Source organism: Electrona antarctica (genome assembly GCF_951216825.1).
Source record: "Electrona antarctica genome assembly, chromosome: 12".
Lineage (NCBI taxonomy): Eukaryota > Metazoa > Chordata > Actinopteri > Myctophiformes > Myctophidae > Electrona > Electrona antarctica.
The window spans coordinates 43693855-43714754 of NC_136793.1; the positions used below are offsets into that span (position 1 = coordinate 43693855).

Here is a 20900-nt window from a genome sequence, read left to right on the forward strand (position 1 = left end):
CACATTGGGACTGACAAAAGCACTCTCTTTCTGGAAGACTTTTTTCAGTGCTTGGAAACTTGGCATTGGAGTTTTTAGGGTTGTCCGCCCGTGCTTTGAAGGTGTGAAGTTTAAAATCCACATCTACTGCAGTGGTGTATCCCATAGTTTCCCTATTAGTACATTTGTCCTGACTTTATCTGAAACATTTAACATTCCTTGGCTGAGCAGTCTTTGGAGTAGGTCCCCTGCTCTCAAGATGTTGAGTGACATAGACTTGCCTTCAATGTACAGTATGGTGCAGCACAACACTTTGCAGGCGGGTAGGTTACTTTGCAGATCCACAGCAGCATTAGTATTAATAATAGCATTAGTAACATCTGTTATATTAAAGTTAGTTTGATATTATTTGACCAACTTGGGTTAGAACAGATAATATAAATCTGATTATTATTCCAGTTTTATTTTGCAATTCAATTATGCCTCAACTACAGCTATAAGCAAACTTTTTTTCTAGCCCATGTGAAATCATATTTTTTATGTTTTAATCTATGATCTCATAATACAAATATTTAAACAATTTTCTTGGCCATCCAAAACATGTTCTCATTTTAAAAGCATCTACTTTTAGGGTCTACCATAACCCGATCTGTTTGCTGTAAACACATTACTGTAATCCTATTAAATACACTCCATTTCTCACACACAATGATTGTAGTATGTCCTACTGTACCGTACTGTACCCATCACATAACAAAGCAGCATCCCAGGCCCATGTGATGGCCTTAGTATTGAGAGTGGATGCTTTGTCAACTGCCAACCTAAAAATAGTCTTGATACATCAGTCTGTGCCATTGTATTCAAGTATTATTTTGTTATACTATTTGTGCAATTGTGCATCTCATTCAATATATACATTCTACCTCGTTAAAAACACATGCCTTTCCTTTCATTACCAGCATAACATTGTCATCAGCAACAGTAGCAGCAACAACGTACAATCACATTGAAAGACCCTCACCCTGACTTGAGTGTCACAATCAATAGGACATCCCTGAGACAAATCCATTTGATCTGACTCAACTCTTGTAGGTATAATAAGGCATGCTTTCAAGGTGGAGAGTGCTATAGGGCTTTTGTTCACTGTGTATCAAAAAGAGAGGGGCAGGGAGTGGGGATGGGGGTTTAGCAAGGACATTCTCACAACACCTACTAGGCGACTATACTAGCGACTTAAGCTACAAAGACACAATTACAAGCGCCAGTGACACAGGTTGGAAATTGCAACCGTTGACTCCTGTTGACATGCAGATATAACATCACCAAGAGTGGTCAACAGCTCAAACAGTCTAGCGTTGGCTAACACTGGACATTCATTATGTGCAGCTGTGCTGAGTTGATGTATGAATTAAGGACCAACTGAAGCTCAAACATAACAATCACTGATTTTACGGCACCTAAAAAAAGTGCAGGGAACACTAGTTTGATTGTTATCTTGTGTGGGAGTGTCTGTATGTGTTTTTGTATAGCATAAATAGGTGCTCAACTGTGTGCTTGCACACGCGTGTGACAAAATAATTATGTGAGTTAATTGAACTTGTAAAGGAATGTTTGCAATATATGCTCTCATATATTGTATGTATCTATTCTCCAGACATTTAAACTACACAGCAAAATCCTGAGTGTTAATTTAATCTGAGTGTGTGAAAACACAATCTAATGGACCAATTTGGTTACATTTGTACACTCTCAGAGTAAAATCAACACTCAGGAATTGACAGTGTACTTAGGCAGTGGATGTGTGCATTTATTTTCGGAGTCAATGTCCTGATGTCCTGTTGGTCCTTGTTTGTTGGAGAAAGAAGGTATCTGTCCTTCAATCTGCAGTGAGTGGGAAGAGGGCTTATGCCATCTCAGTCTGAGAAGAGACTGACGAAGGATTTGCGTAGATTGCGTATGGTTTCAGCCTTCACCTCATCCTGGCTAAGGCTGGGCCGTGGTGCTGGTGTTTCTGGAATGTTGAAGGTATTGGTAAGAGACTGGGACTTGCTATAAAGAGAGAAAATGGCAATAGAGGAGAGGAAGAAGCTATTAACGTCATGCAGCAAACCCATGAAATGGGACTGGAGCTTGTAATGGCAACAGATAGAGAGAGAGCGTAGGTTAATTTCTAGATGACAAAAGAGCATTCTTAAATTGTGACATTCATTATTATTTTATCATTTCAAGGTAGCATTTGAACATGATATTAATAGTGAATGACTTCTGGATGCACAGCCATGCATTCTCATAGTGGATTATTGACAAGTGTTTCTCAATGTTCAGGAGAGCACAATGCAATATAGCTTAGCACTTATTGATTTGTGCTGACTTAACTTCAGCAGTAAAATGTATTGTGCCCTCCAGCATGTGTACACTGGCATTGCAATGTCAATAATTACACATTGATATAGTTTTGCATTAATCGCCAGTATTCAGAATCCATAGCATAAAAATACGTATATTTTAAAAAGTATAAAATTACTTTTTCTAGATTAAAACAAATTGTTAGTGTCATTTTTCCACCACTCAAATTTCTGGCCATCAATGCAAAAGTTTATAGTTACCAAATATTCTGTCACATTTTAAATCATGTGACCTAAATTGAATCAAGATACATTATTCATAATCATTCCACGAGTAATATTGATGACATAGTTTTTTCTTTGCTTTTTTAGTTCATTTTAAAATTATGTAGCCTACAGAAGAAATGCATTGTCAAAATAATTGTAGTGATACAGTTATGGATATCGTTAATGCCTAATGTGAACTGACACATAAGTAGAGGTTGGGCCATCAGTGGTATTTTATATTTTATATATATATTTTTTTTATATTTCTGACTGAGTGGATAATGATTAATAATGCAATGGACATCTGAAAGCGATCCTCCTCTGTTTGGAAAGTGGCAAAGTAACACAATCATTCCAGACATTCAGTAATGCATGTTCTGTGAAAGTGCTGGAAAAGCACTGAACTGAAAAAATATAATACAAAAAATCTATATGCATCACTAAAACATGCTCACTCAAGTATGGATCATGGGGCTCATCCAATAGCAGCATAGGGGTCAAATTGTGACATGCATACTGTATATATACTGATGCAGGCAAAAAGTGAAACCGGAACTTGACCTGTTGCCAGTCGTGGAGTTATCGTCCACAATGAGAGGTAACCCGGACTCCTCTTCATTTAGCCTATAAAATTACTTACTTCAGCTGTGGTGAGCCGCCCATAGCCTGGCTGTCCTGACTGGTCCTCTGGGGGGGTGGAGGCTTCTGCTGCAGAGGGGGCCGTCCACCTGGTCCACCCTGGTCTTGGCCAGCGGATCGGGGCTGCTGAGTGGTAGCTGCTCCAGGGCGGCCTTGCTGGCCAGGAGGCCTCTGCTGCTGAGAGCCTCCCAGTGACTGCTGCCTCGGGGGCTGACTGGGCCTCTGCTGTGGGGGTCGTTGCGGCTGAGGTTGGCCTTGAGACGGTTTCTGCTGCTGGGAGCCAGATTGTTGCCTCTGCAGTTGAGGGGAGTCTCCCTGACTTTGACTTCTCTGAGGAGAACTCTGGCCAGAGGAAGATCTCTGGCCTTGAGCGGGGCCCTGACCTGGTGGCCGTTGCTGGGCTCCGGGCCCTTGGTTAGGTTTGGCCTGTTGTCCCTGACTGACTGGGTCGCTGGTGTTGGGGCTGGCAGCAGGTTGTTGGGTTTGAGCAGGAGGTTTGCCCTGAGGTGGGGGGCGTGGTTGAGAGGGGGGCCCTTGCTGAGGACCACCTAAGGGAAATAGAACTGTTGTCACATCAAACATCTCACTCTTTTCTAAATACTGCCTTCACAAAAGAGTCATTGAATCAGAAATAGTGAAGAAAAGAAAGGACTAAAAACTCATTTATTTTATGAATAATCTTACCCTGGGTTGGAGGGCGCTGTGCCTGGGGTACTTTACTCTGAGAGACAGGCTGGGGAGACACTGCTTTCTACAAGGAATACAGGAAGTAAATCAAGAAATATTAGAAAATAGAAAATAGTAGCCTGGGATTAATACCCTTTTCGGGTTTCTCATCCGGTCGAAGCGGAAATAAGAAATAACATTACGTCATTAGGCGACCGGAACCCCCAGTATATAGTCATGTCACTTATTTTAGTATAATAATCGTTTGGTACGGCCATCTTTAATTCTAACTCGTGGCACGAAGTCCTAGTGAGACTAAACTAATGATTTGCATTATGTGGTGAACAAAAACAATGTGATGCCAACTGGAACCCACCCCCAGAACACAATTATTTGTTTCCTATTTTCTAGACCGGATCACATGGGCCAGTTTAGAAGTAATACCAGGCTTTCCTCCGCGGTGGAAAGCCAAAGTTTTTTGACCCAAAACGCATGTTATGTAAGTTTTCACATATCCTCCTCATTTTATTTTAAGATGTAACTAGAGCTTAAACCCCTTGAGATTGCACAATCTAATTTTCGAGGGAGTCCTCAAAGTCACCCTTTAATCGTGGAATGGTATATTTTTACATCAGTTAAATGCCATTTGTGGACCACACAAAGACATCCATGTGTAATTTAATTTTACAGCCATATGAATGTTTATTTGTTATTTTGTTTTCCTTATTTGCACCACTATTCTTGGCCACTGGGAGTTGTGTATATAGGGCATATTCTGGCGGGCTCAAGTTGCGCTGACTAGTAGGAGCAGACTGTTTTTGACTGTGTTTGTTGGACACTTCAGCAATAAGCTTTCTTGCAAATATCAGCAATTGTTATGTATTGAGTGCACACTGCAAACATCCAAAACAGTCTAGACCCACCAGCAGTAATATAGTCACTACACACAAGTAAAATAATTGTCAGAATGAATGACCAGAGGGGGGAGGAATATCAAAAGCAGAGCCTTGGATTACCCCCCTCCAGCAAATTGAACCCTTACTACAGTGTCTATTGGTGCAAAGTCTGCAAACATTCATAGCATCCAGCTGCTTAAGCACCTGCACTGGCTGTCCTGTTGTGGAACGGACCAGGGAAGGGCTTGAGGTGCGTGGAACAGTCAGGTTCATCTTATACACCACTAGGTCCGCAATTTGAACACGATCCTCCTCCTGCTGGTCCCCAATCAGTGGCATGGAGCAGTCGTCCACCTATAGGACAGCACAATCAGTTATATCCCTTTCTCTTCAGAAGCATTGAAAATATAAATAAATAAGTCTATGTTATACAACATTTTTCTTTGGCTTTTAGGCTCTGTAAACGAAAAATCCACAGGGCAGATATGACAAAGTTTATACTTTCAAAAAGAAAAGAAAGAATTGTGGAAATTCCATTTTTGTAGATAATCGTTTTCAACTTGGAAACAATTATAATGATTATGCTAAATAATTACAATTATCTCAAATATTTGTGATTAGGCAATTATGTACTAGTTATGACAGGCCTACACTCTATTCCTGCAGTACCTCTATGATGTAGTCCTTGCCATCTTTACCATGTAGGGCCTCAACAGCACATATATCCAACCCTCCAAACACATCAGAGCAGGAGTCGACCCACAGTCGGTACCTATACATTAGAATTGCAAACACTGTTTGTACACGTTCATGCTGTATTTAGAGTGAATACCTACATTGTGCATATTACTGAAGTGGGCACTGTGTATGAACAGGTAGTTGAAGTCAATTCCCTTAGCCAATCTTGTGATAGTCATGAACAATGCATGTAACCATAGCAATAGTACTGACCAAAGATAGCAACTGCTGTAGAGAATATTTTTAGCTCACTTGGCTGCTAAATGAGTTTATCCGTTAGTTTGTCATAAACCGGCAACAAGCAATTTCAAATGTTTTTCCTCCTTTATTTAAGCCAAGCAGTTTTCTACATCACACAATGAATATTAACATTAACATGACAAAAGAATAGGTATTTAATTTTACAACTGAGAAACCTGAAACTTTCAGGTAGTAACTTACTTCAGTCATAGAATGTGGCTTTTCATAACTGAACTGTGAGTGAATTTAACAATATTTAGCATTAGCAATCCCCTGAGAAGTGGCAAGTGTATTGTGCTGCAGTATGAATGTGGACAGTGTGTGCCACTGCTTACTTATCTGACATAGCCACTTGTTCTAGCATAGATGATCCAGTGTTGGTTTTCCAGTTGCCAGAAACTGATGTCCTCCTGTTAAACAAAATTAATATTTAGTCTTCTGTTTGTGTTATTAATAATCAACAAACTTGATGAATACCATAAAACCCTTTTTTTTCTTTTTCTTTACAACAACAATAGTAATTTCAAAACAATTATTCACATATATTTCCCCCCCACCACATCCCCATGGCCCATAAAACCCTTACTGTATATATAATTCCACTTACATGTAGGCCTTGTAATTGTTCCCTATTTTCTGGATGCGAACATCGTACTTTGCATCAATGAAGGGTTCGGATGTGGCGTATGTCTTGGTTATAGCAACAACACTGGCAATGTCTTGAAAATCTGATTGATTGTCCACTTTAACCTGAATCAAGCAAAGGTTCCAGTTAGGATACAACCATTGATCTGTAAAGCATAAACAGAACCCAAAAATAATTAAACACACATATTCCCTGAATGTCATAATTAAATGAGTTAGCCCACTTGTCACACCTTGCCCATTCCTGAATGTGCGTGTCCCATCTTCACCACCACAGGGAACCCAGGGGCGGTAATCTGGAACACATACACCACACATCTTATCAGCACAGCACTACTGGTGTTAGTTAACTCCCACCTCCCTCCTCAAAATTAAAATTATCATCCATTTCGATATGTAAACAAACATTCTTGGCTACCTCTGCCAAGACAAATGCTGTAAAAATAATTCTGCTAAATTACTTTTTGTTTCGTGTTGAATGAGGTGAGCCATGCTAATGGCTTTAGCAAGCCCTACACTGCAAAATTGTGGCTGCAGGGAGGGGGTGGCGCACTGCACTGGCACATTCTTACCGTTGTACTGACAACAGAACGGCAGAAGAATAATCAAAGACTTTGCCTCTACAGAGAGCCCATAAAAAGGATACAATTCCACAAGAATGAGACCAGCTGCCAAATGAGATGGAATATTGATGAGAAAGCGACAAGTTGCCCTCCCAAGATCTTCAGTGACCCAGGGAGGAGGATGAATTGTCAATATTTATGTCCCTTTTAGGGCTGTTTCAGTCTTCGCCAGGGCAGGCAGGAGGGGGGAGGAGAAAGGAGCAGAGCAGATGGCAAAAGGCTCACCATTTCCTTGTGGTTTGGATAGTAAACCTGCTCAATCAGTGGGAATTCCTCTGGACCTAGTTGCTTGTACAGTCTGGACATCTGCGCAAACTGGAAAGGGACACAGCTCTTTAGGATGTATCGTATTATTCCTCAAATATATATATCCCTTCAGCTGAATCCAATATGCAAATAATGGCAAGACTTTAGTTTACATAATATATTATCCTACAAAAAAAGTATTAAAAGTACACAAAAATACTGTAGGTAATTTATGTAAATCTCTGTAATACTCTGAGGCACTTAATAGGGTTCAGTTCAGTTTAATTTGTGGGAGGGCATATTCTTAAACAAATTAGTACACAAAAACAATAGAGTTTCAGCCCTTCTGGCTTTAAACCCTAATAAAGGGTTTCAATTGACAATGCAGGCAGAGCTTCATCCATACAGTACTTACCACCCATGGTTTGTCACAGAAGTTATAGACAGAGTGCATTGAGTTTACACTGGGCACCCCAGCATACTGCAGTCCAATCACCATGTTGCGATGGTCTCCATTCCTGTCCATACTGTAGGCATGCTGTCTAATCAGTACAAAGTCTGGCTTAATGGACCTGGGGATAGAGGACATTAGCAAAATTATGAAGGGTTTTATTAAGGTTTCAGTCAGCATTCAATCCAGACTTATTTTCTTGACTAAATGAAATAATCCAACACACACTTACTTAGTAACCTTATGCCCGTTCCTGATGGCATCGATGTCCACACTATAGGTGCCCGTGGTAGCATGGGCTAACAGGTTGATTTCAGAGAATTCTGCCTAGGAGGACACCATAGAAATCATGAATCAGTTATAATAACAGGGTTGGAAACTGAAGATAATTTTCAAAATCTAGCATATAATTAGTTTGTGAATCAATTAATTCAGAGACCATAACAGGAATAATGAATAAAGACATTGTAAAGTGTGCCCAAAATGATCGTGAATGCTCGAAAAAGACAAGCGTTGTATATTAGATATATTTACACTAAACAGTTTATCCAAATACAAAGACATATTAGATCAATTATTTGAATGATTTCGCCCCCAGATTAGAGACGTTTTAAATGGAGTTTAAATGGAGTTTTGAATGTCAGTGAGAAAATAATGGAAACTCAAACATAGTTAACATGAAAGAGGAAGGCAAAAATAGAAATTGTGGAATGTGCCAGAGGCAGTGAAAAAAGATCTTACAATGTTCAAAGTCTCCTTTGCCAAGCACCTGTTATAAGATACATGACAATGTGAGGACTCAGAAAAGTCTATTCTACATATATACCACCAGCACGTGTCTATGTTGGAACCTCTCCTTTAGTGATCTTCTAAATAGGTTATTGACTAATTGTTTGGTTAAAAGATCAATGAATGTACAGTATCTTTCTCAATCATTGTGATCATTGGATACGTTTTGTATAATGTGTCAATATAAAATAAATGACGTATCATTATAGGCTATTTGTCTTCTACTGTCTGAGATATCATGAGAAAGTGTCGAAATGAATAAGGTCAATTATTGTGTACAGATCAATACTGGCGCTATTAGTGGAGTGGTTTGTGATGTATTTATCACCCTGAGTGCTCTCTCCATCTGAGGGCAAATTAGAAGCTTGAATTGCTCTGAAATATTCAGATGAATGTTTACAGCACACTGTGTTTTTTATTGCTATTTATTTATAAATAAACTATAGTTTAGAATGACTAGCAACTACAGTAAAATAAATACAGATTTTCAGAGTGTAAAAATGTGAAAATAAATGCGGATGCATCCCACCTGTTCCACCCTAATGTCAAATTCTCCATGGACCTTTTTCCCTTTGAAGACTTTCACCCTGAAGAAAAGAAGACAATTTGATTTGCATATCCTGCTGATTCAGCAGAGTAGCCCTGCCCCTACGCACAGAAGCTCAATATGTCCCTCAGTCAGGGAGGATTCCAAACATCTGCTCTGACTGAGCAGATGTTTGGTTTCTCATGTGGGATTAGACCTCTCGCGATCATGAAATATTACCTGACAATTAATTGTCATACAAATAATTGAATTAACCCTTTTATTGTGTTTTTCAATTGAGCATTGGAACATACCAATTATACATTTCCCTTTGGCTTTTAGGCTTTGCAAACAATTGCACGTGGCAGATATGACAAATAACCTAAATATGCAAAGAAATGACGTGTAATGTACAATTTAGTCATTGTATACTCAACGATTGTTGAGTAAATAGTGGAAAAGAAGAATTTACAAGCTCACATGTGTCGCATAGACATGGAAACGATTATAACGATCATGCAAAAATTACTGATCGTCAAATAATTGCGATTAGGCAATTAATTGTGACAGACCTACGTGGGAGACCTGGGTTCAAATCCTGGTGCTTACCATAGAGGCTCTGGGATGAGATTTGTGGGGGAGGGCTGGGGGGTCAAAGTGTGGTGAACAGAGTAGCCAGGGGAGAATCCCCAGGCTATACAGGCTATACTCCCCTATACTGCATACAGTATGGCCAGGAGAGAATCCCAGGCTATACAGGCTATACTCCCTATACTGCATACAGTATGTTCAGGGGAGTGCAGTAGATGTTTTGTTTGAATGTTCTGTTCCAGGTATAGTTACACTGAAACCTTGACATCTGTTTAACATAAAAGGTTATTATTCATAGTTCCTTTTGTGTGTAAAACAGGAATAAAACTATAATACTGTAATAATAATTAAAAAATCACTGACAATCACAGATTTCAGACAATTTTAGTTCCTCTTGCTGGTAGTTTCCAACACCATAGCTTATTTCAGCAAGTATGTTGTATTCTTTTACCTAATGGGCCAGATGCATGAAGTAACATCCTATTTAGACATTTTAATTTCCATGAGTACATTGAACTATAATATGTGCCACAGTGAGAGTTGCAGCCAGCATACGCCTATTAAGCTGTGTGTGTACATTGTAATGTGGAATAAAGCTTCTTATACACAAATGTGATGTGTCTTGGCCAGCCATGTTACCACTGCATGCCACTGGTGGTAGCTATTGTAAAATGAAATGGTGACAGCATTAAAATATGGTCAATTTTATATAAGATGCTAAACCTGCAGCCTTGATTAGGCTATCATAGCCAATTACGAAAGCCACCCACCCATGCAGTATATTAATAGTTAGTTAGTGAAATTATTAATGCTCTCATTAGCCTATATGGCCAGTAAGCCTACCCCAATTAACGCACTCATTTCTGGGAGATTAATTTGTTTGCAACATCCCATATAGTAGGCATATTGGATAGATGTATCATATGACCTTCTATATATATGCCACTGTCTACACATGTCATCATGTCTAGAGAGACAGGCCAGGAGAAACAGGGTCACCACTGACTCACTGGGAACGCAAACTCCTTACCAGTCCGTCTGCTGGTCATCTATCACCAGGAGTAGCTTAGCACTACTTGAAGTTACTGCTTCGGTTAATGTCGCAGCTGCAGCAGCCGTGGTCTGTTTGACAGCATTGGATATGGAGGAGAAAAAGCCAGCTCCTCCACCAGCAGCAGCAGCAGCACCGCCACCAGCAGCCTGCTGGCTGATAGACTGGCGCCTCTCCGGTGGCCCAGGCGACACTGCAGGTGCAGCAGCAGACTGGCTCTGCGGCGGCGGTGGGTCGGGGCGTTGGAGATCACTCATGTACCCATTGGGTAGGTTGGACATAAAATTGCTGTCCGAAAGTCGTCGACGGAGGAAATTCATGATGGTGATTTACACCCGTCTGAACGGTGTCCAATAAATCCTTCTGCAGTAGCCTAATAGGTAAAATTCCAACTTGTGTTCGGGGAAAAAAACAAAAAAACCCGACTATTCCATCTGAGGAAAAAAAAAATAAGAAAGAAGAATAAATGAATATGAATGAAATACAAACAATTCGTATTAATCCCTTAATCCCTATAAAATAAGACCCCGAGTCTCGATTATTTTATCAGCAGGCTAATCTATAGCAAAGATGTCGTGACTAATGTGCTCCTGGAATTAGGAGAGCGAGACAAAAACTACATCGTGGTGGAAATTCATCTTCTAATAAAATAAAGAGGGTCAACTCAACGCCGCGTTACCTTAATTAGTATACGTTTTTTTTTTAAACATGTATTTAAATGAGTGAAGCTCGTCCATTCGCGAGCCCAAGGAGGAACTGATTCTCTCCAAGAGTTGATGCATAAACAAATATAAGCCAACGTGACTCAGCCTCACTTGTCCTCTAACAAGAGAGGGCATCGGGTTTATACCCATGCATGCAGGAAACCTATAACCTACCTACCTTTCCTTATATCCGAATGAATGATAACCACCACCGCATCACCTTCTCAATCCTTCTCACTCCAAAGGCTCGGTGCAGTTTTTACCGTGTGTCCTGCGTCACTCCCTATAGGCTAACATCCTGAGGCAAGGGTTCATCTAAGGTTGTGAATATGTGATGGGTGGTGCTGATGATAGAGGGATAGATAGGGGCGTTACTCTACGACTAGCTATGCATGAAAGAAACGGCATGTGGCATGCATGGACATATAGGTAACACTAAATAAATAAACCACTGCCAGAGGCGTTGTGTAGCTAGAATATGAGTTTGCTATTGCCTCTGGGTTGGGATCCAACCTCTACCTTAGCCTTTTTCATTTCAAGGACCACCAAAGAACATTCTTGTTGGACATGGTCCTATAGTAGGCTAATTTAATTTTAATATTGCCCATCTAACTATTGCCCAATATGTTGTAAATGTAAATATCTAATGACAATATTCTTCTTCTTCTTCTTCTTCTTCTTCTTCTTCTTCTTCTTCTTCTTCTTCTTCATATATGAATGAATGAATGAATACGGTATGCTAAACCCTTTAATTAATTTTGAATCTTACTGTGATTTATTTTGCAATAAAGCAGGCATTGATGGATTGAGGTAGTAAGGTCAGTATTCACATCATACAAATAATAATGGATAAAAAGCAGTCTAAAAGCAAAAATCTCACTTGTGCGAACTGAGTGGTGTGACTGTGTGTTACATGCAGTGTTATAGTGTGTGTGTGGTCTGGTGCCTTGGAGCCAAGCACAGTTGTTGACTTGAGCAGCTGCATGGTCAATAGGTGCTACAGACAGGGGTCAAAGGTCGTACTCAGGCGGACATACGGACGGACGGACAGACATTTCTGGGCATTGGAGACGGTGTGCCACTGCTCAAAAAGTATAGCTATGAGTATTAAACAAATGGACTGGATCCAAAGTTGGGTAAAATGACTGGCCGGCCAAATATGCCTATACTGGTGCAGCTGAGGTCAGTTAAGCCATATTGGGGCAAATCCGCTAGCTGTTTTTATCCATGACATTTACCCACATGACTAATATTCGTGGGAAAACATTCTGTTCACCGTTAATTGTAAACTCCGTTAAGTGGTGAAACTAGAACAACCTGATGGGTGAGTATTACAACACTACACAGCTGATTCGTTGTAACGGTAAAGGTTGTTATTCTACACACTAGCTCTGGTCCATAGCTCTAACTAAATGCGACACATTAGAGCTATGGACCAGAGCTACGTTCACACATGCATAGTGAAGTGAGTGTGATGATCATCTGATTCAATACAACAGGGTCCCAAATAAAAGTCTGTCAGCTGTTTCCTTCATTTACATGTATTTTAGCACATGCATGGTGGGCAGCTGCATGGTCAATAGGAGCTACAGACAGGGGTCAAAGGTCGTACTCAGGCGGACATACGGACGGACAGACAGACATTTCTGGGCATTGGAGACGGTGTGCCACTGCTCAAAAAGTATAGCTATGAGTATTAAACAAATCATTGGAGTGTGCTGAAAACACTGTTATGATTGAATCTAGGCCTATCGATACAATCTGAGTCAGGGGTATGGCTCGATAAGCATTTAGCTTCACCCTGTCCCCTTCTCTGGCATCTTGGACTCTCTATAGCCTAATGCCAAATGGACCTGCACCATGGACTTGTTTGAGATTGTGACACATGGCACCTAATTGCGGTGTTCATTGTTCATAAATTGCATACGCTGTATTTTCAGCTTTGGACAAAAAAACGAACAATACATATAGCCTATATATCGTATTAGCAATATTGTACCGTATAAACAGTATTGTTTTTTTGTCCAAAGCTGAAAATAAACTGAATTGAACTGAAAACTCATTATCGATGTCAAGCTTGTCAGTGCAATTTACGCCCCAAGGAGGCACTGCTGAGCTTGACTCTGTGTAATTTGTCCAACTGTAATTGCTCTCATGCCGGTGTGGGTGGCATAGACTGTACAAAAAATAGCTGTATGCACACACAGCCAGATCTTTATTTTCTTATGCTGTGCCAGTGCTACACCAGTCTTTCCGCATAGCTAAATTATATCTCACAGTTGTTATTGTAAAATAGACATAATGAATCCAAAATGGAAAGAAAAGGGACTCATCAAATTGTATGCAGTACTGAGGTAGTGTTTGTGTATGTCTTTATAGCAGATGTGTTTATAAAGATGGTTTCACAAATGCATCACAAATGTTGGTCTTGTGGCCATAAGGACTCTGTTGTTGTTACCAGTCTAAGTGCCCTTATTTTATTATACTGTATTTGTATGTACTGTATGTTTTTGTTTTTTTTAATTAATTGTATTGTCTGATGTATTATGTATTGTTCTGTTGTATTGTCTGTTTGTACAAAAAAAAGAAAAATGCAATATATATATTGTTAAAAAATGCATCACAAATGTATTGATCACAGATCCAACATCATCAATTTATGTTTATGTTCCTCCCACCTGTGTCCCACCTGTGTGTGTGTGTGTGTGTGTGTGTGTGTGTGTGTGTGTGTGTGTGTGTGTGTGTGTGTGTGTGTGTGTGTGTGTGTGTGTGTGTGTGTGTGTGTGTGTGTGTGTGTGTGTGTGTGTCCAGAGTCCTCAGCATGCTCAGGCAAGATTGTTCTCATGGCTGCGGCATTTTCAAGACTTAGGACTCTTTGTCTGGCTATCAACAAAAGCCTTTGGATTACTGATGAGGCTGGCTCACAGTACAGCTGTGTGCGTGTAGAGGCAGGTCAGTGGAATGACTGGAGCTCCGGTGGGCTAAGTGCTCGAAAAAATGCAGTTTGGTGAGATTTTAGATTGGGAAGGAGGGGCAGGGGACAGGTGCTGACTCCCTTGAAGGGAGACAAAAGGCACACTTCAATTTCTCTATAGTTCAAGGATACATCTCCAAAGTTAAGGAACAAGGTGAATTCTGACCATACAGTAACATCTCAGTGTGAGTCCATTGTTTCACTGCCATGCAGACTTAATGAATTGAATACATGGGGCCACAATGGAAACAAGCCCCTATAGGGCCTTTTGTGTTGTGCTTTTAACACTCATTGTAAACCGTACCTCTGTACAAACTGTTCATATTCAACCAATCAATCAAAAATAGTGTATACTGTGCAGGAGTTGTTGTAGTCAATTATAATAAATTATACAAAAATGTGGTCTGTGACAATAATACTCTAACTTTGGCAGATATTGGTCAAGGTCAAGTCATAAAGTCGGAGTTATGGTGGTACTACAACATTTATGAATTGGTTGAACTGCAGTTTCTACCTCTTCTTGAAATACCTGTGATCACCGTCTGCCTGCAGCATAATAACAACAACACGGATGAAAGGGGGAGCTTTTGATTGGTTCTGAGGAGCAGCCAATCTGATCACAGCAGGGAAAGACTCACAAGGAAGCCACAGCACCTTTATACCTGATACGTTACCTGGCTGAGCTCAGTCCCAGCATTTCATTACCTTTCCACAGTGCAGTCCCTAACTGAGGCTCATTGTGTCCTGTAAAGCCACAGCAGTGAAGGTTTTTCTGTACTTGACTTTATTCACATTCATAAACACACGGAGCCATGGCTGTGGCAAACTTTCACTACATAACTCGGATGAGCAGTGGCTTCAAAGTCTACATTTTAGAAGGTATGTATTGGCTTCTTCTTTTTTACTTATTTATCTTAACCACAGTAAGACCTGTAACCTTGATCAAAGGATCTAACTTGACTGTATATTTCTATATAATGTGTGTTATAAATTATAATGGCTATATCTGGCCCTGCAATTCTGGTGTATATAATATAAATATTTATAATAATGGGACTGACAGTGTGACTTGTGCTAAAGTAAAACATTTTATGTTCATGTATTACATGCTTTTTGTGTAAATAGCATAATGTGAAACTCAAATAGGATTATGACAATTGTTTACCATTAAACATAAACATATTATAGTCACACAGCACACACCATTAAGGTGAATTGGAACTACTGTATGGTGTGCTTTCTGAAACATTTCTACACATTTGCGCTTCAGAAACAAACAGTTTACAGCTTTTCATACAATTTTCTGTAAAATAATTCACTCGTTTCTTTCATAAGGTCATTGTGTTTTTAAAACTCCTTCAGCGTGCTACATTTTAGCTAATTAGCTAATAGATAATTATGCTAAAAAGCCAGAGTAGAGGGCATGGCCACATGTTCCCTCTACTAATGGGGGAAAGAATTACCATGCCCGAGGCATTAGAAAATCAGCATAGGTGTGGTTTACCTGCCCCCCCCCCCTCCACAATGGTACTGTGTGTGTGTGAGGGAACAGGTCATAAGCACTGGAGTGTTTGGCCCATAGAGAATGTGGATTCAAAGAGTACTGTGGAATAGGATGCATATTAGACACTGTGCGCTAATTAGTACATTACAACGTGAATAGACAATCACTCATTGTTTTAGTTGAACATAGCATGGGTGAGAGTAAGCATGTTCTTTTATGCACTGTGAGGTTAATATGAATACAGTTGAGAATCATTGACCATCAGCAGCATATCATATCCTGTTGTGTGTGTGGTCATTTCCCCCTCACGTTAGTGGAGAAATACTGTACTATACTGTATTATATATGCATACAATACAAGACTGGGCTACAGCTGTGTTTCTATTCCATTTGCATCAAGTACTTATAATGGCTGTTATGAAGTATCCTACACTTATCGATTGTACAAACAATAACAGTAGGCCCATAGCCAGTGGACAGCAGGATGATCTCGAATCAGATCGATTTTGATTTCTATATAATTATATGGAGCAAATAACACGTACAAAGTTGGAATGAAATTAACATGCAATTAAATAAATGCATAGATCTCACACTATGCTGGTCTATGGCATTTAAAGACCATTTCATAGACCTTTATGCCCCATTATAAAACATGAAGGACATTATCACCTGCTATTGTGTTTCAGCTTGTGTCACTAAAGATTTAACTTGTGTATTCATCTTGGTTCTTCTCTCTAAAACACAAAACAGCTGACAGACTTTTATTTGGGACCCTGTTGTATTGAATCAGATGATCATCACACTCACTTCACAATGCATGTGTGAACGTAGCTCTGGTCCATAGCTCTAATGCGTCGCATTTAGTTAGAGCTATGGACCAGAGCTAGTGTGAACGCTAACACATGTACACATAACACATGTAGAATAACAACCTTTACCGTTACAACGAATCAGCTGTGTAGTGTTGTAATACTCACCCATCAGGTTGTTCTAGTTTCACCACTTAACGGAGTTTACAATTAACGGTGAACAGAATGTTTTCCCACGAATATTAGTCATGTGGGTAAATGTCATGGATAAAAACAGCTAGCGGATTTGCCCCAATATGGCTTAACTGACCTCAGCGGCACCAGTATAGGCATATTTGGCCGGCCAGTCATTTTACCCAACTTTGGATCCAGTGTAATGCACCAAGCTTTCTTGAAACCATTCTAACTTTGTGACCATTTCCCCAGGTCAGCCCAACCTCAGAAGTGAAGACAGATACAGGCATATGACTAATGAGCGGGTGCGAGTCCCAGCCGTGTACCCCATCAAACGCAAGCGCAGCCATGAGAGAGCCCTCACCTTGGAGGAGAGGTGGGTGAAACCTGTCCTGTTTATTTACAATTGTTAAATCGGTTCATAATCCTAAACAAACCAAATTGCTAATATGAAAAAGAAAAAAATATGTATATATATTTTTGTATGGCTAAGAGTCTTAGCCATACAAAAATATATATACATATTTTCCTAAGACTATAGACTACTTCTATAGACTTTTAAGGGGTATTACAATGAGTGCTTGTGTTACAGGCGAGAGAGGGCGCTGAGCAGAAGCAGGGGACGAGGCCCCCAGAGATCAGCGCCAACACCAGCCGCGTTCAGTGTTCCAAAGAGCCCTACGTCCACCTGGAGCCCTACGCCCAGCCCCACCAGCCCTCTGCCCAGCCATATGTACTATGCACCAGTCATGGATGAACCTCTTGACCTCATCAAGAAACCCAGAAAGGAACCAGCGAACACAGACGAGAAGACCAACAGCACCCCTGCCAGTCAAATCCAGGTAACATTTTGACAGGAGGAACTATAGCTAAGTGACGTTCATGCCTTCGAGAGAATGTGGTTCTGTAAGAGATTAAGCATAACTGGGTCTTTGTAACCCAGGAATGGTGGGTACTGTATTGTACTTGTCTCTGTGTAGCTCCAGGCAGCCAGGGCATCTGTATCTCTCCCATCTGAATCCAACTGCTCCGGCATTCTATTCCCGATAGCTGCAGACAGGCCCTTGCTTGCCCAAGCTATGCAATCCAGCCGGATTCGGGAAGAAAATGTGAGCAATGGTGGGAAGAATGTCTTCAGCAAGAGCAAACAAACGGCTCTCTCTGTGACCTGTTTATTGCCACCACAGTGGGAGTGATCAGATTGCTCATTAGCAGAACCAACCTGTTTAATCAGTTTTGAAATCACTCACTTTTCACATTGAACTTTACAACAACAACAGTCACACTGCACAAGTGCACAATATTATGGAAACAGCAGGATTCAGTCTATACTGAATTATGTTGAACATTTGAAAATGGCTTGAAAGTGTACATCAGTGTACACTGTACAATCCGCAGTGTTCATTGTAACTCTAAATTAACAGGATTTGACTGTGTGGGTAGGATAGAAATTAAATCACACCTGTGTGAACTGAGCGGGAACTGATGCTGCTCAACAACACCGGTGCAATACAGCCAGTGGTATTGCAGCTGTTCGTACTCCAAACAGACAGACAGACATACATACATACACACACATGCGGTTAGGCACCGCTCAAAACATAGAAGTGAAACAATAATGGTGTAAGAATTTCTCTTATTCATGCCTGTCTGATCAAAAATCTGTTGCTTTTTAGATGCGCCCCTCTGTGATCACCTGCGTCTCCTCAATAAGAAACCCTGCCTCCAGATGTGAGGTCAGCAGCAGCCACTCATCAGGTCAGTACAATAGTCTATCAATGAACTAACCCCTCAATGAATATTAACAGAACACTGTAAAAGCAGAGTGTTCATTTAACTGTGCAATAATGCATAAAGTCTGTGGTTTCACTGACCTGCTCGTCTTCACTAAGGTGTGTATTGACTTTTGTCATGGATCCCTTCTTTTCCCCAGTGATTTCAAAGAGCAACTATGACCATGTGGTTGACGAGCACTTCCAGAGGAGCCTAGGGGCAAGTTACCAGAGAGCCAGCAGCTCCCAGCAGCTGTCCATCAGTGTGTCTGTGGACGACCACTTTGCCAAGGCCTTGGGAGACAAATGGCTGCAGATTAAATCTAAGTCGTCCTCCTGCTCCTCGTCCGCCTCCACGCCACCCAGCAGTCCAAGCGTTACTCACTCTCCTCCTAGCTACAGCCAGAGTCCAAATCAAACCCATAAAGAGTCCTCGAGCACTTCAACGCCAACCTCAAGTCGCTGGTCAATTAATTAAAGCAGAGATGACCTCTCATCGCCTACCGCACCCTTGTGGGGTAAAAACAGACTTTGGGACTTTTTAACATTTCACTGAGTGCAACTGCTTTTCAAAGAAAAGTGAAAGTGCCAAGAAAACACAGAGATGTCAATCTAATAGTTGCAGGACTCTGACTGTTGAATTGGACCGGTTATGGCATTCATTGTAGAGTCACTGGTGCAAACAAATGTAGCATATATTGGGGTGTCTGTTTTGTTTCATTTCTATACTCTGCTTGTAAGTAGTGTTTGTTCCTGAAACCAATGGTTATATGGGATGATCAGAAAATTGACCAGATAATCCTTTACATTTCTTACATTTTGTGTCATTCATTTCAGCAAAAGCTGCCACATCATTGTACTATATTTATATTGTAATGCAGCTAATTCCAATCCAGTCTAAATGGATAGCCTATCTGCTGTACTAGTGTGCTGAAGACTTACTGAAACCTTTTATGAAAGCTCTGAATTTGACCGGATATCATTAAAAGATTGTCTTTGCCACTGTCAAACAACCATTGTATATTGTCATTTATATTATTATTATTTATTTTTTAAATGTGTTAACTATAGATTACAAAATACAATGTAGCATACTTTTGGTAAGACCCACACAATTTTGCCATTGCCGTTTGAATTCTTAATTAATTTCTTTCTTTGCAACCAGACAAGTACGTAGCTCACTGTAGTAGGTCAGGTAGTCAAAATAAACAAAGTGCCGCTCAAACATAAAACTCATGAGCTCATATGGACATCTGTCTGGCAAAGGGGCAGGGTAGTTTTTCCCAGACAAACTAATTCTAGCAGTGAGTCAAGAGTGTGTCGGCTACACATCCGGCACCCACGTCTACATGACATGGACAAACGAACACGCAGAGACTCATCGTAAATGAAGGAAAGGTGAGCAACTCTGCTGGGTTTTTTCCCCCCCTGGAGGACTCAGGGAATGTGGAGTTCATGTCCCAGCAGGCACCAGGGCTTCTGCTTTGACATTCCTGTCTCCTGAGAAAAGGACTATGTGCGATCCTACAGATCCTGTTTGGCAAGGGGTAGGAGGGAGGGAAGTGGGGAGGTAAGGGTAGGGCTAATATAGGCCTGAGCATGAGAACCGATTGTGCTCTTTGCTTGCTTATTTGCATGTTCTATCTTGCCTAACTTTTAAAATGATAGACGGTGTTTAAACATTTTCCAGAGGCAAGGCCTTTGAAATCATGATGTGTTTTTTTTTCTTTTTTCAATATGTCAGTACCTATGCACTGGGAAATAACCTGAAAGTCCTAACAACTTTAACAATTTAAGAAAACTTCACAGAACTCCTGGGAAATATTTGACGCTAGTCGTCGCCACAGTATTAAATTGACTCGATCATTTAGTGATGGTTGAGGCTTCTGCATCAACCCAATGATAATGCACATCTCATCAACATGTAGCACACATTAAGCAGTTAAACCATTAACTGTGGCAGGAGATCTTCAAGGACAGCATATTCAAATATTCAAGTTTTATGATGTTGGTGAATATTGCTGATTATTTGCTTGTGCAGTGCTTAAACTGGTATTTCCACTTGCTGTATACATTCTTTAGTCGGTGTAACCTGAACAGGGGCATTGATGCCATCTAGAGGCCCTTAGGTAGTTTACAGGGAGTGATCTTGGTAGAAATGGGTTTGTATTACATTACAAGTGGGCACCAAAACAAAGTGGGCACAGGAGAAACTGGGCATTAAAGCAGAGTGAGTGCTGGGACTAAAACAAAGTGGGCACACAGGTA

General features: G+C 40.5%; 2 protein-coding genes across 2 annotated transcripts; one reads left to right on the top strand and one right to left on the bottom strand.

The window, feature by feature from the left end:
* Positions 1-1892: 1892 nt before the first annotated feature.
* On the bottom strand, positions 1893-11012 carry syn1 (synapsin I; the record flags this gene model as incomplete). The annotated part of the gene is made up of 13 exons (XM_079516568.1): positions 1893-2028; positions 3232-3778; positions 3915-3981; positions 4997-5146; positions 5462-5564; positions 6106-6180; positions 6378-6520; positions 6649-6711; positions 7264-7353; positions 7700-7856; positions 7968-8062; positions 9054-9111; positions 10672-11012. 13 exons carry the CDS (start codon positions 11010-11012, stop codon positions 1893-1895), a joined length of 2025 nt encoding a protein of 674 aa, XP_079372694.1.
* Positions 11013-14978: 3966 nt separating this feature from the next.
* Positions 14979-19646, top strand: vgll4l (vestigial like 4 like). The gene is made up of 5 exons (XM_079516171.1): positions 14979-15249; positions 17113-17236; positions 17453-17702; positions 18537-18618; positions 18794-19646. Exons 1-5 carry the CDS (start codon positions 15183-15185, stop codon positions 19108-19110), a joined length of 840 nt encoding a protein of 279 aa, XP_079372297.1. The 5' UTR covers positions 14979-15182; the 3' UTR covers positions 19111-19646.
* Positions 19647-20900: the final 1254 nt, after the last annotated feature.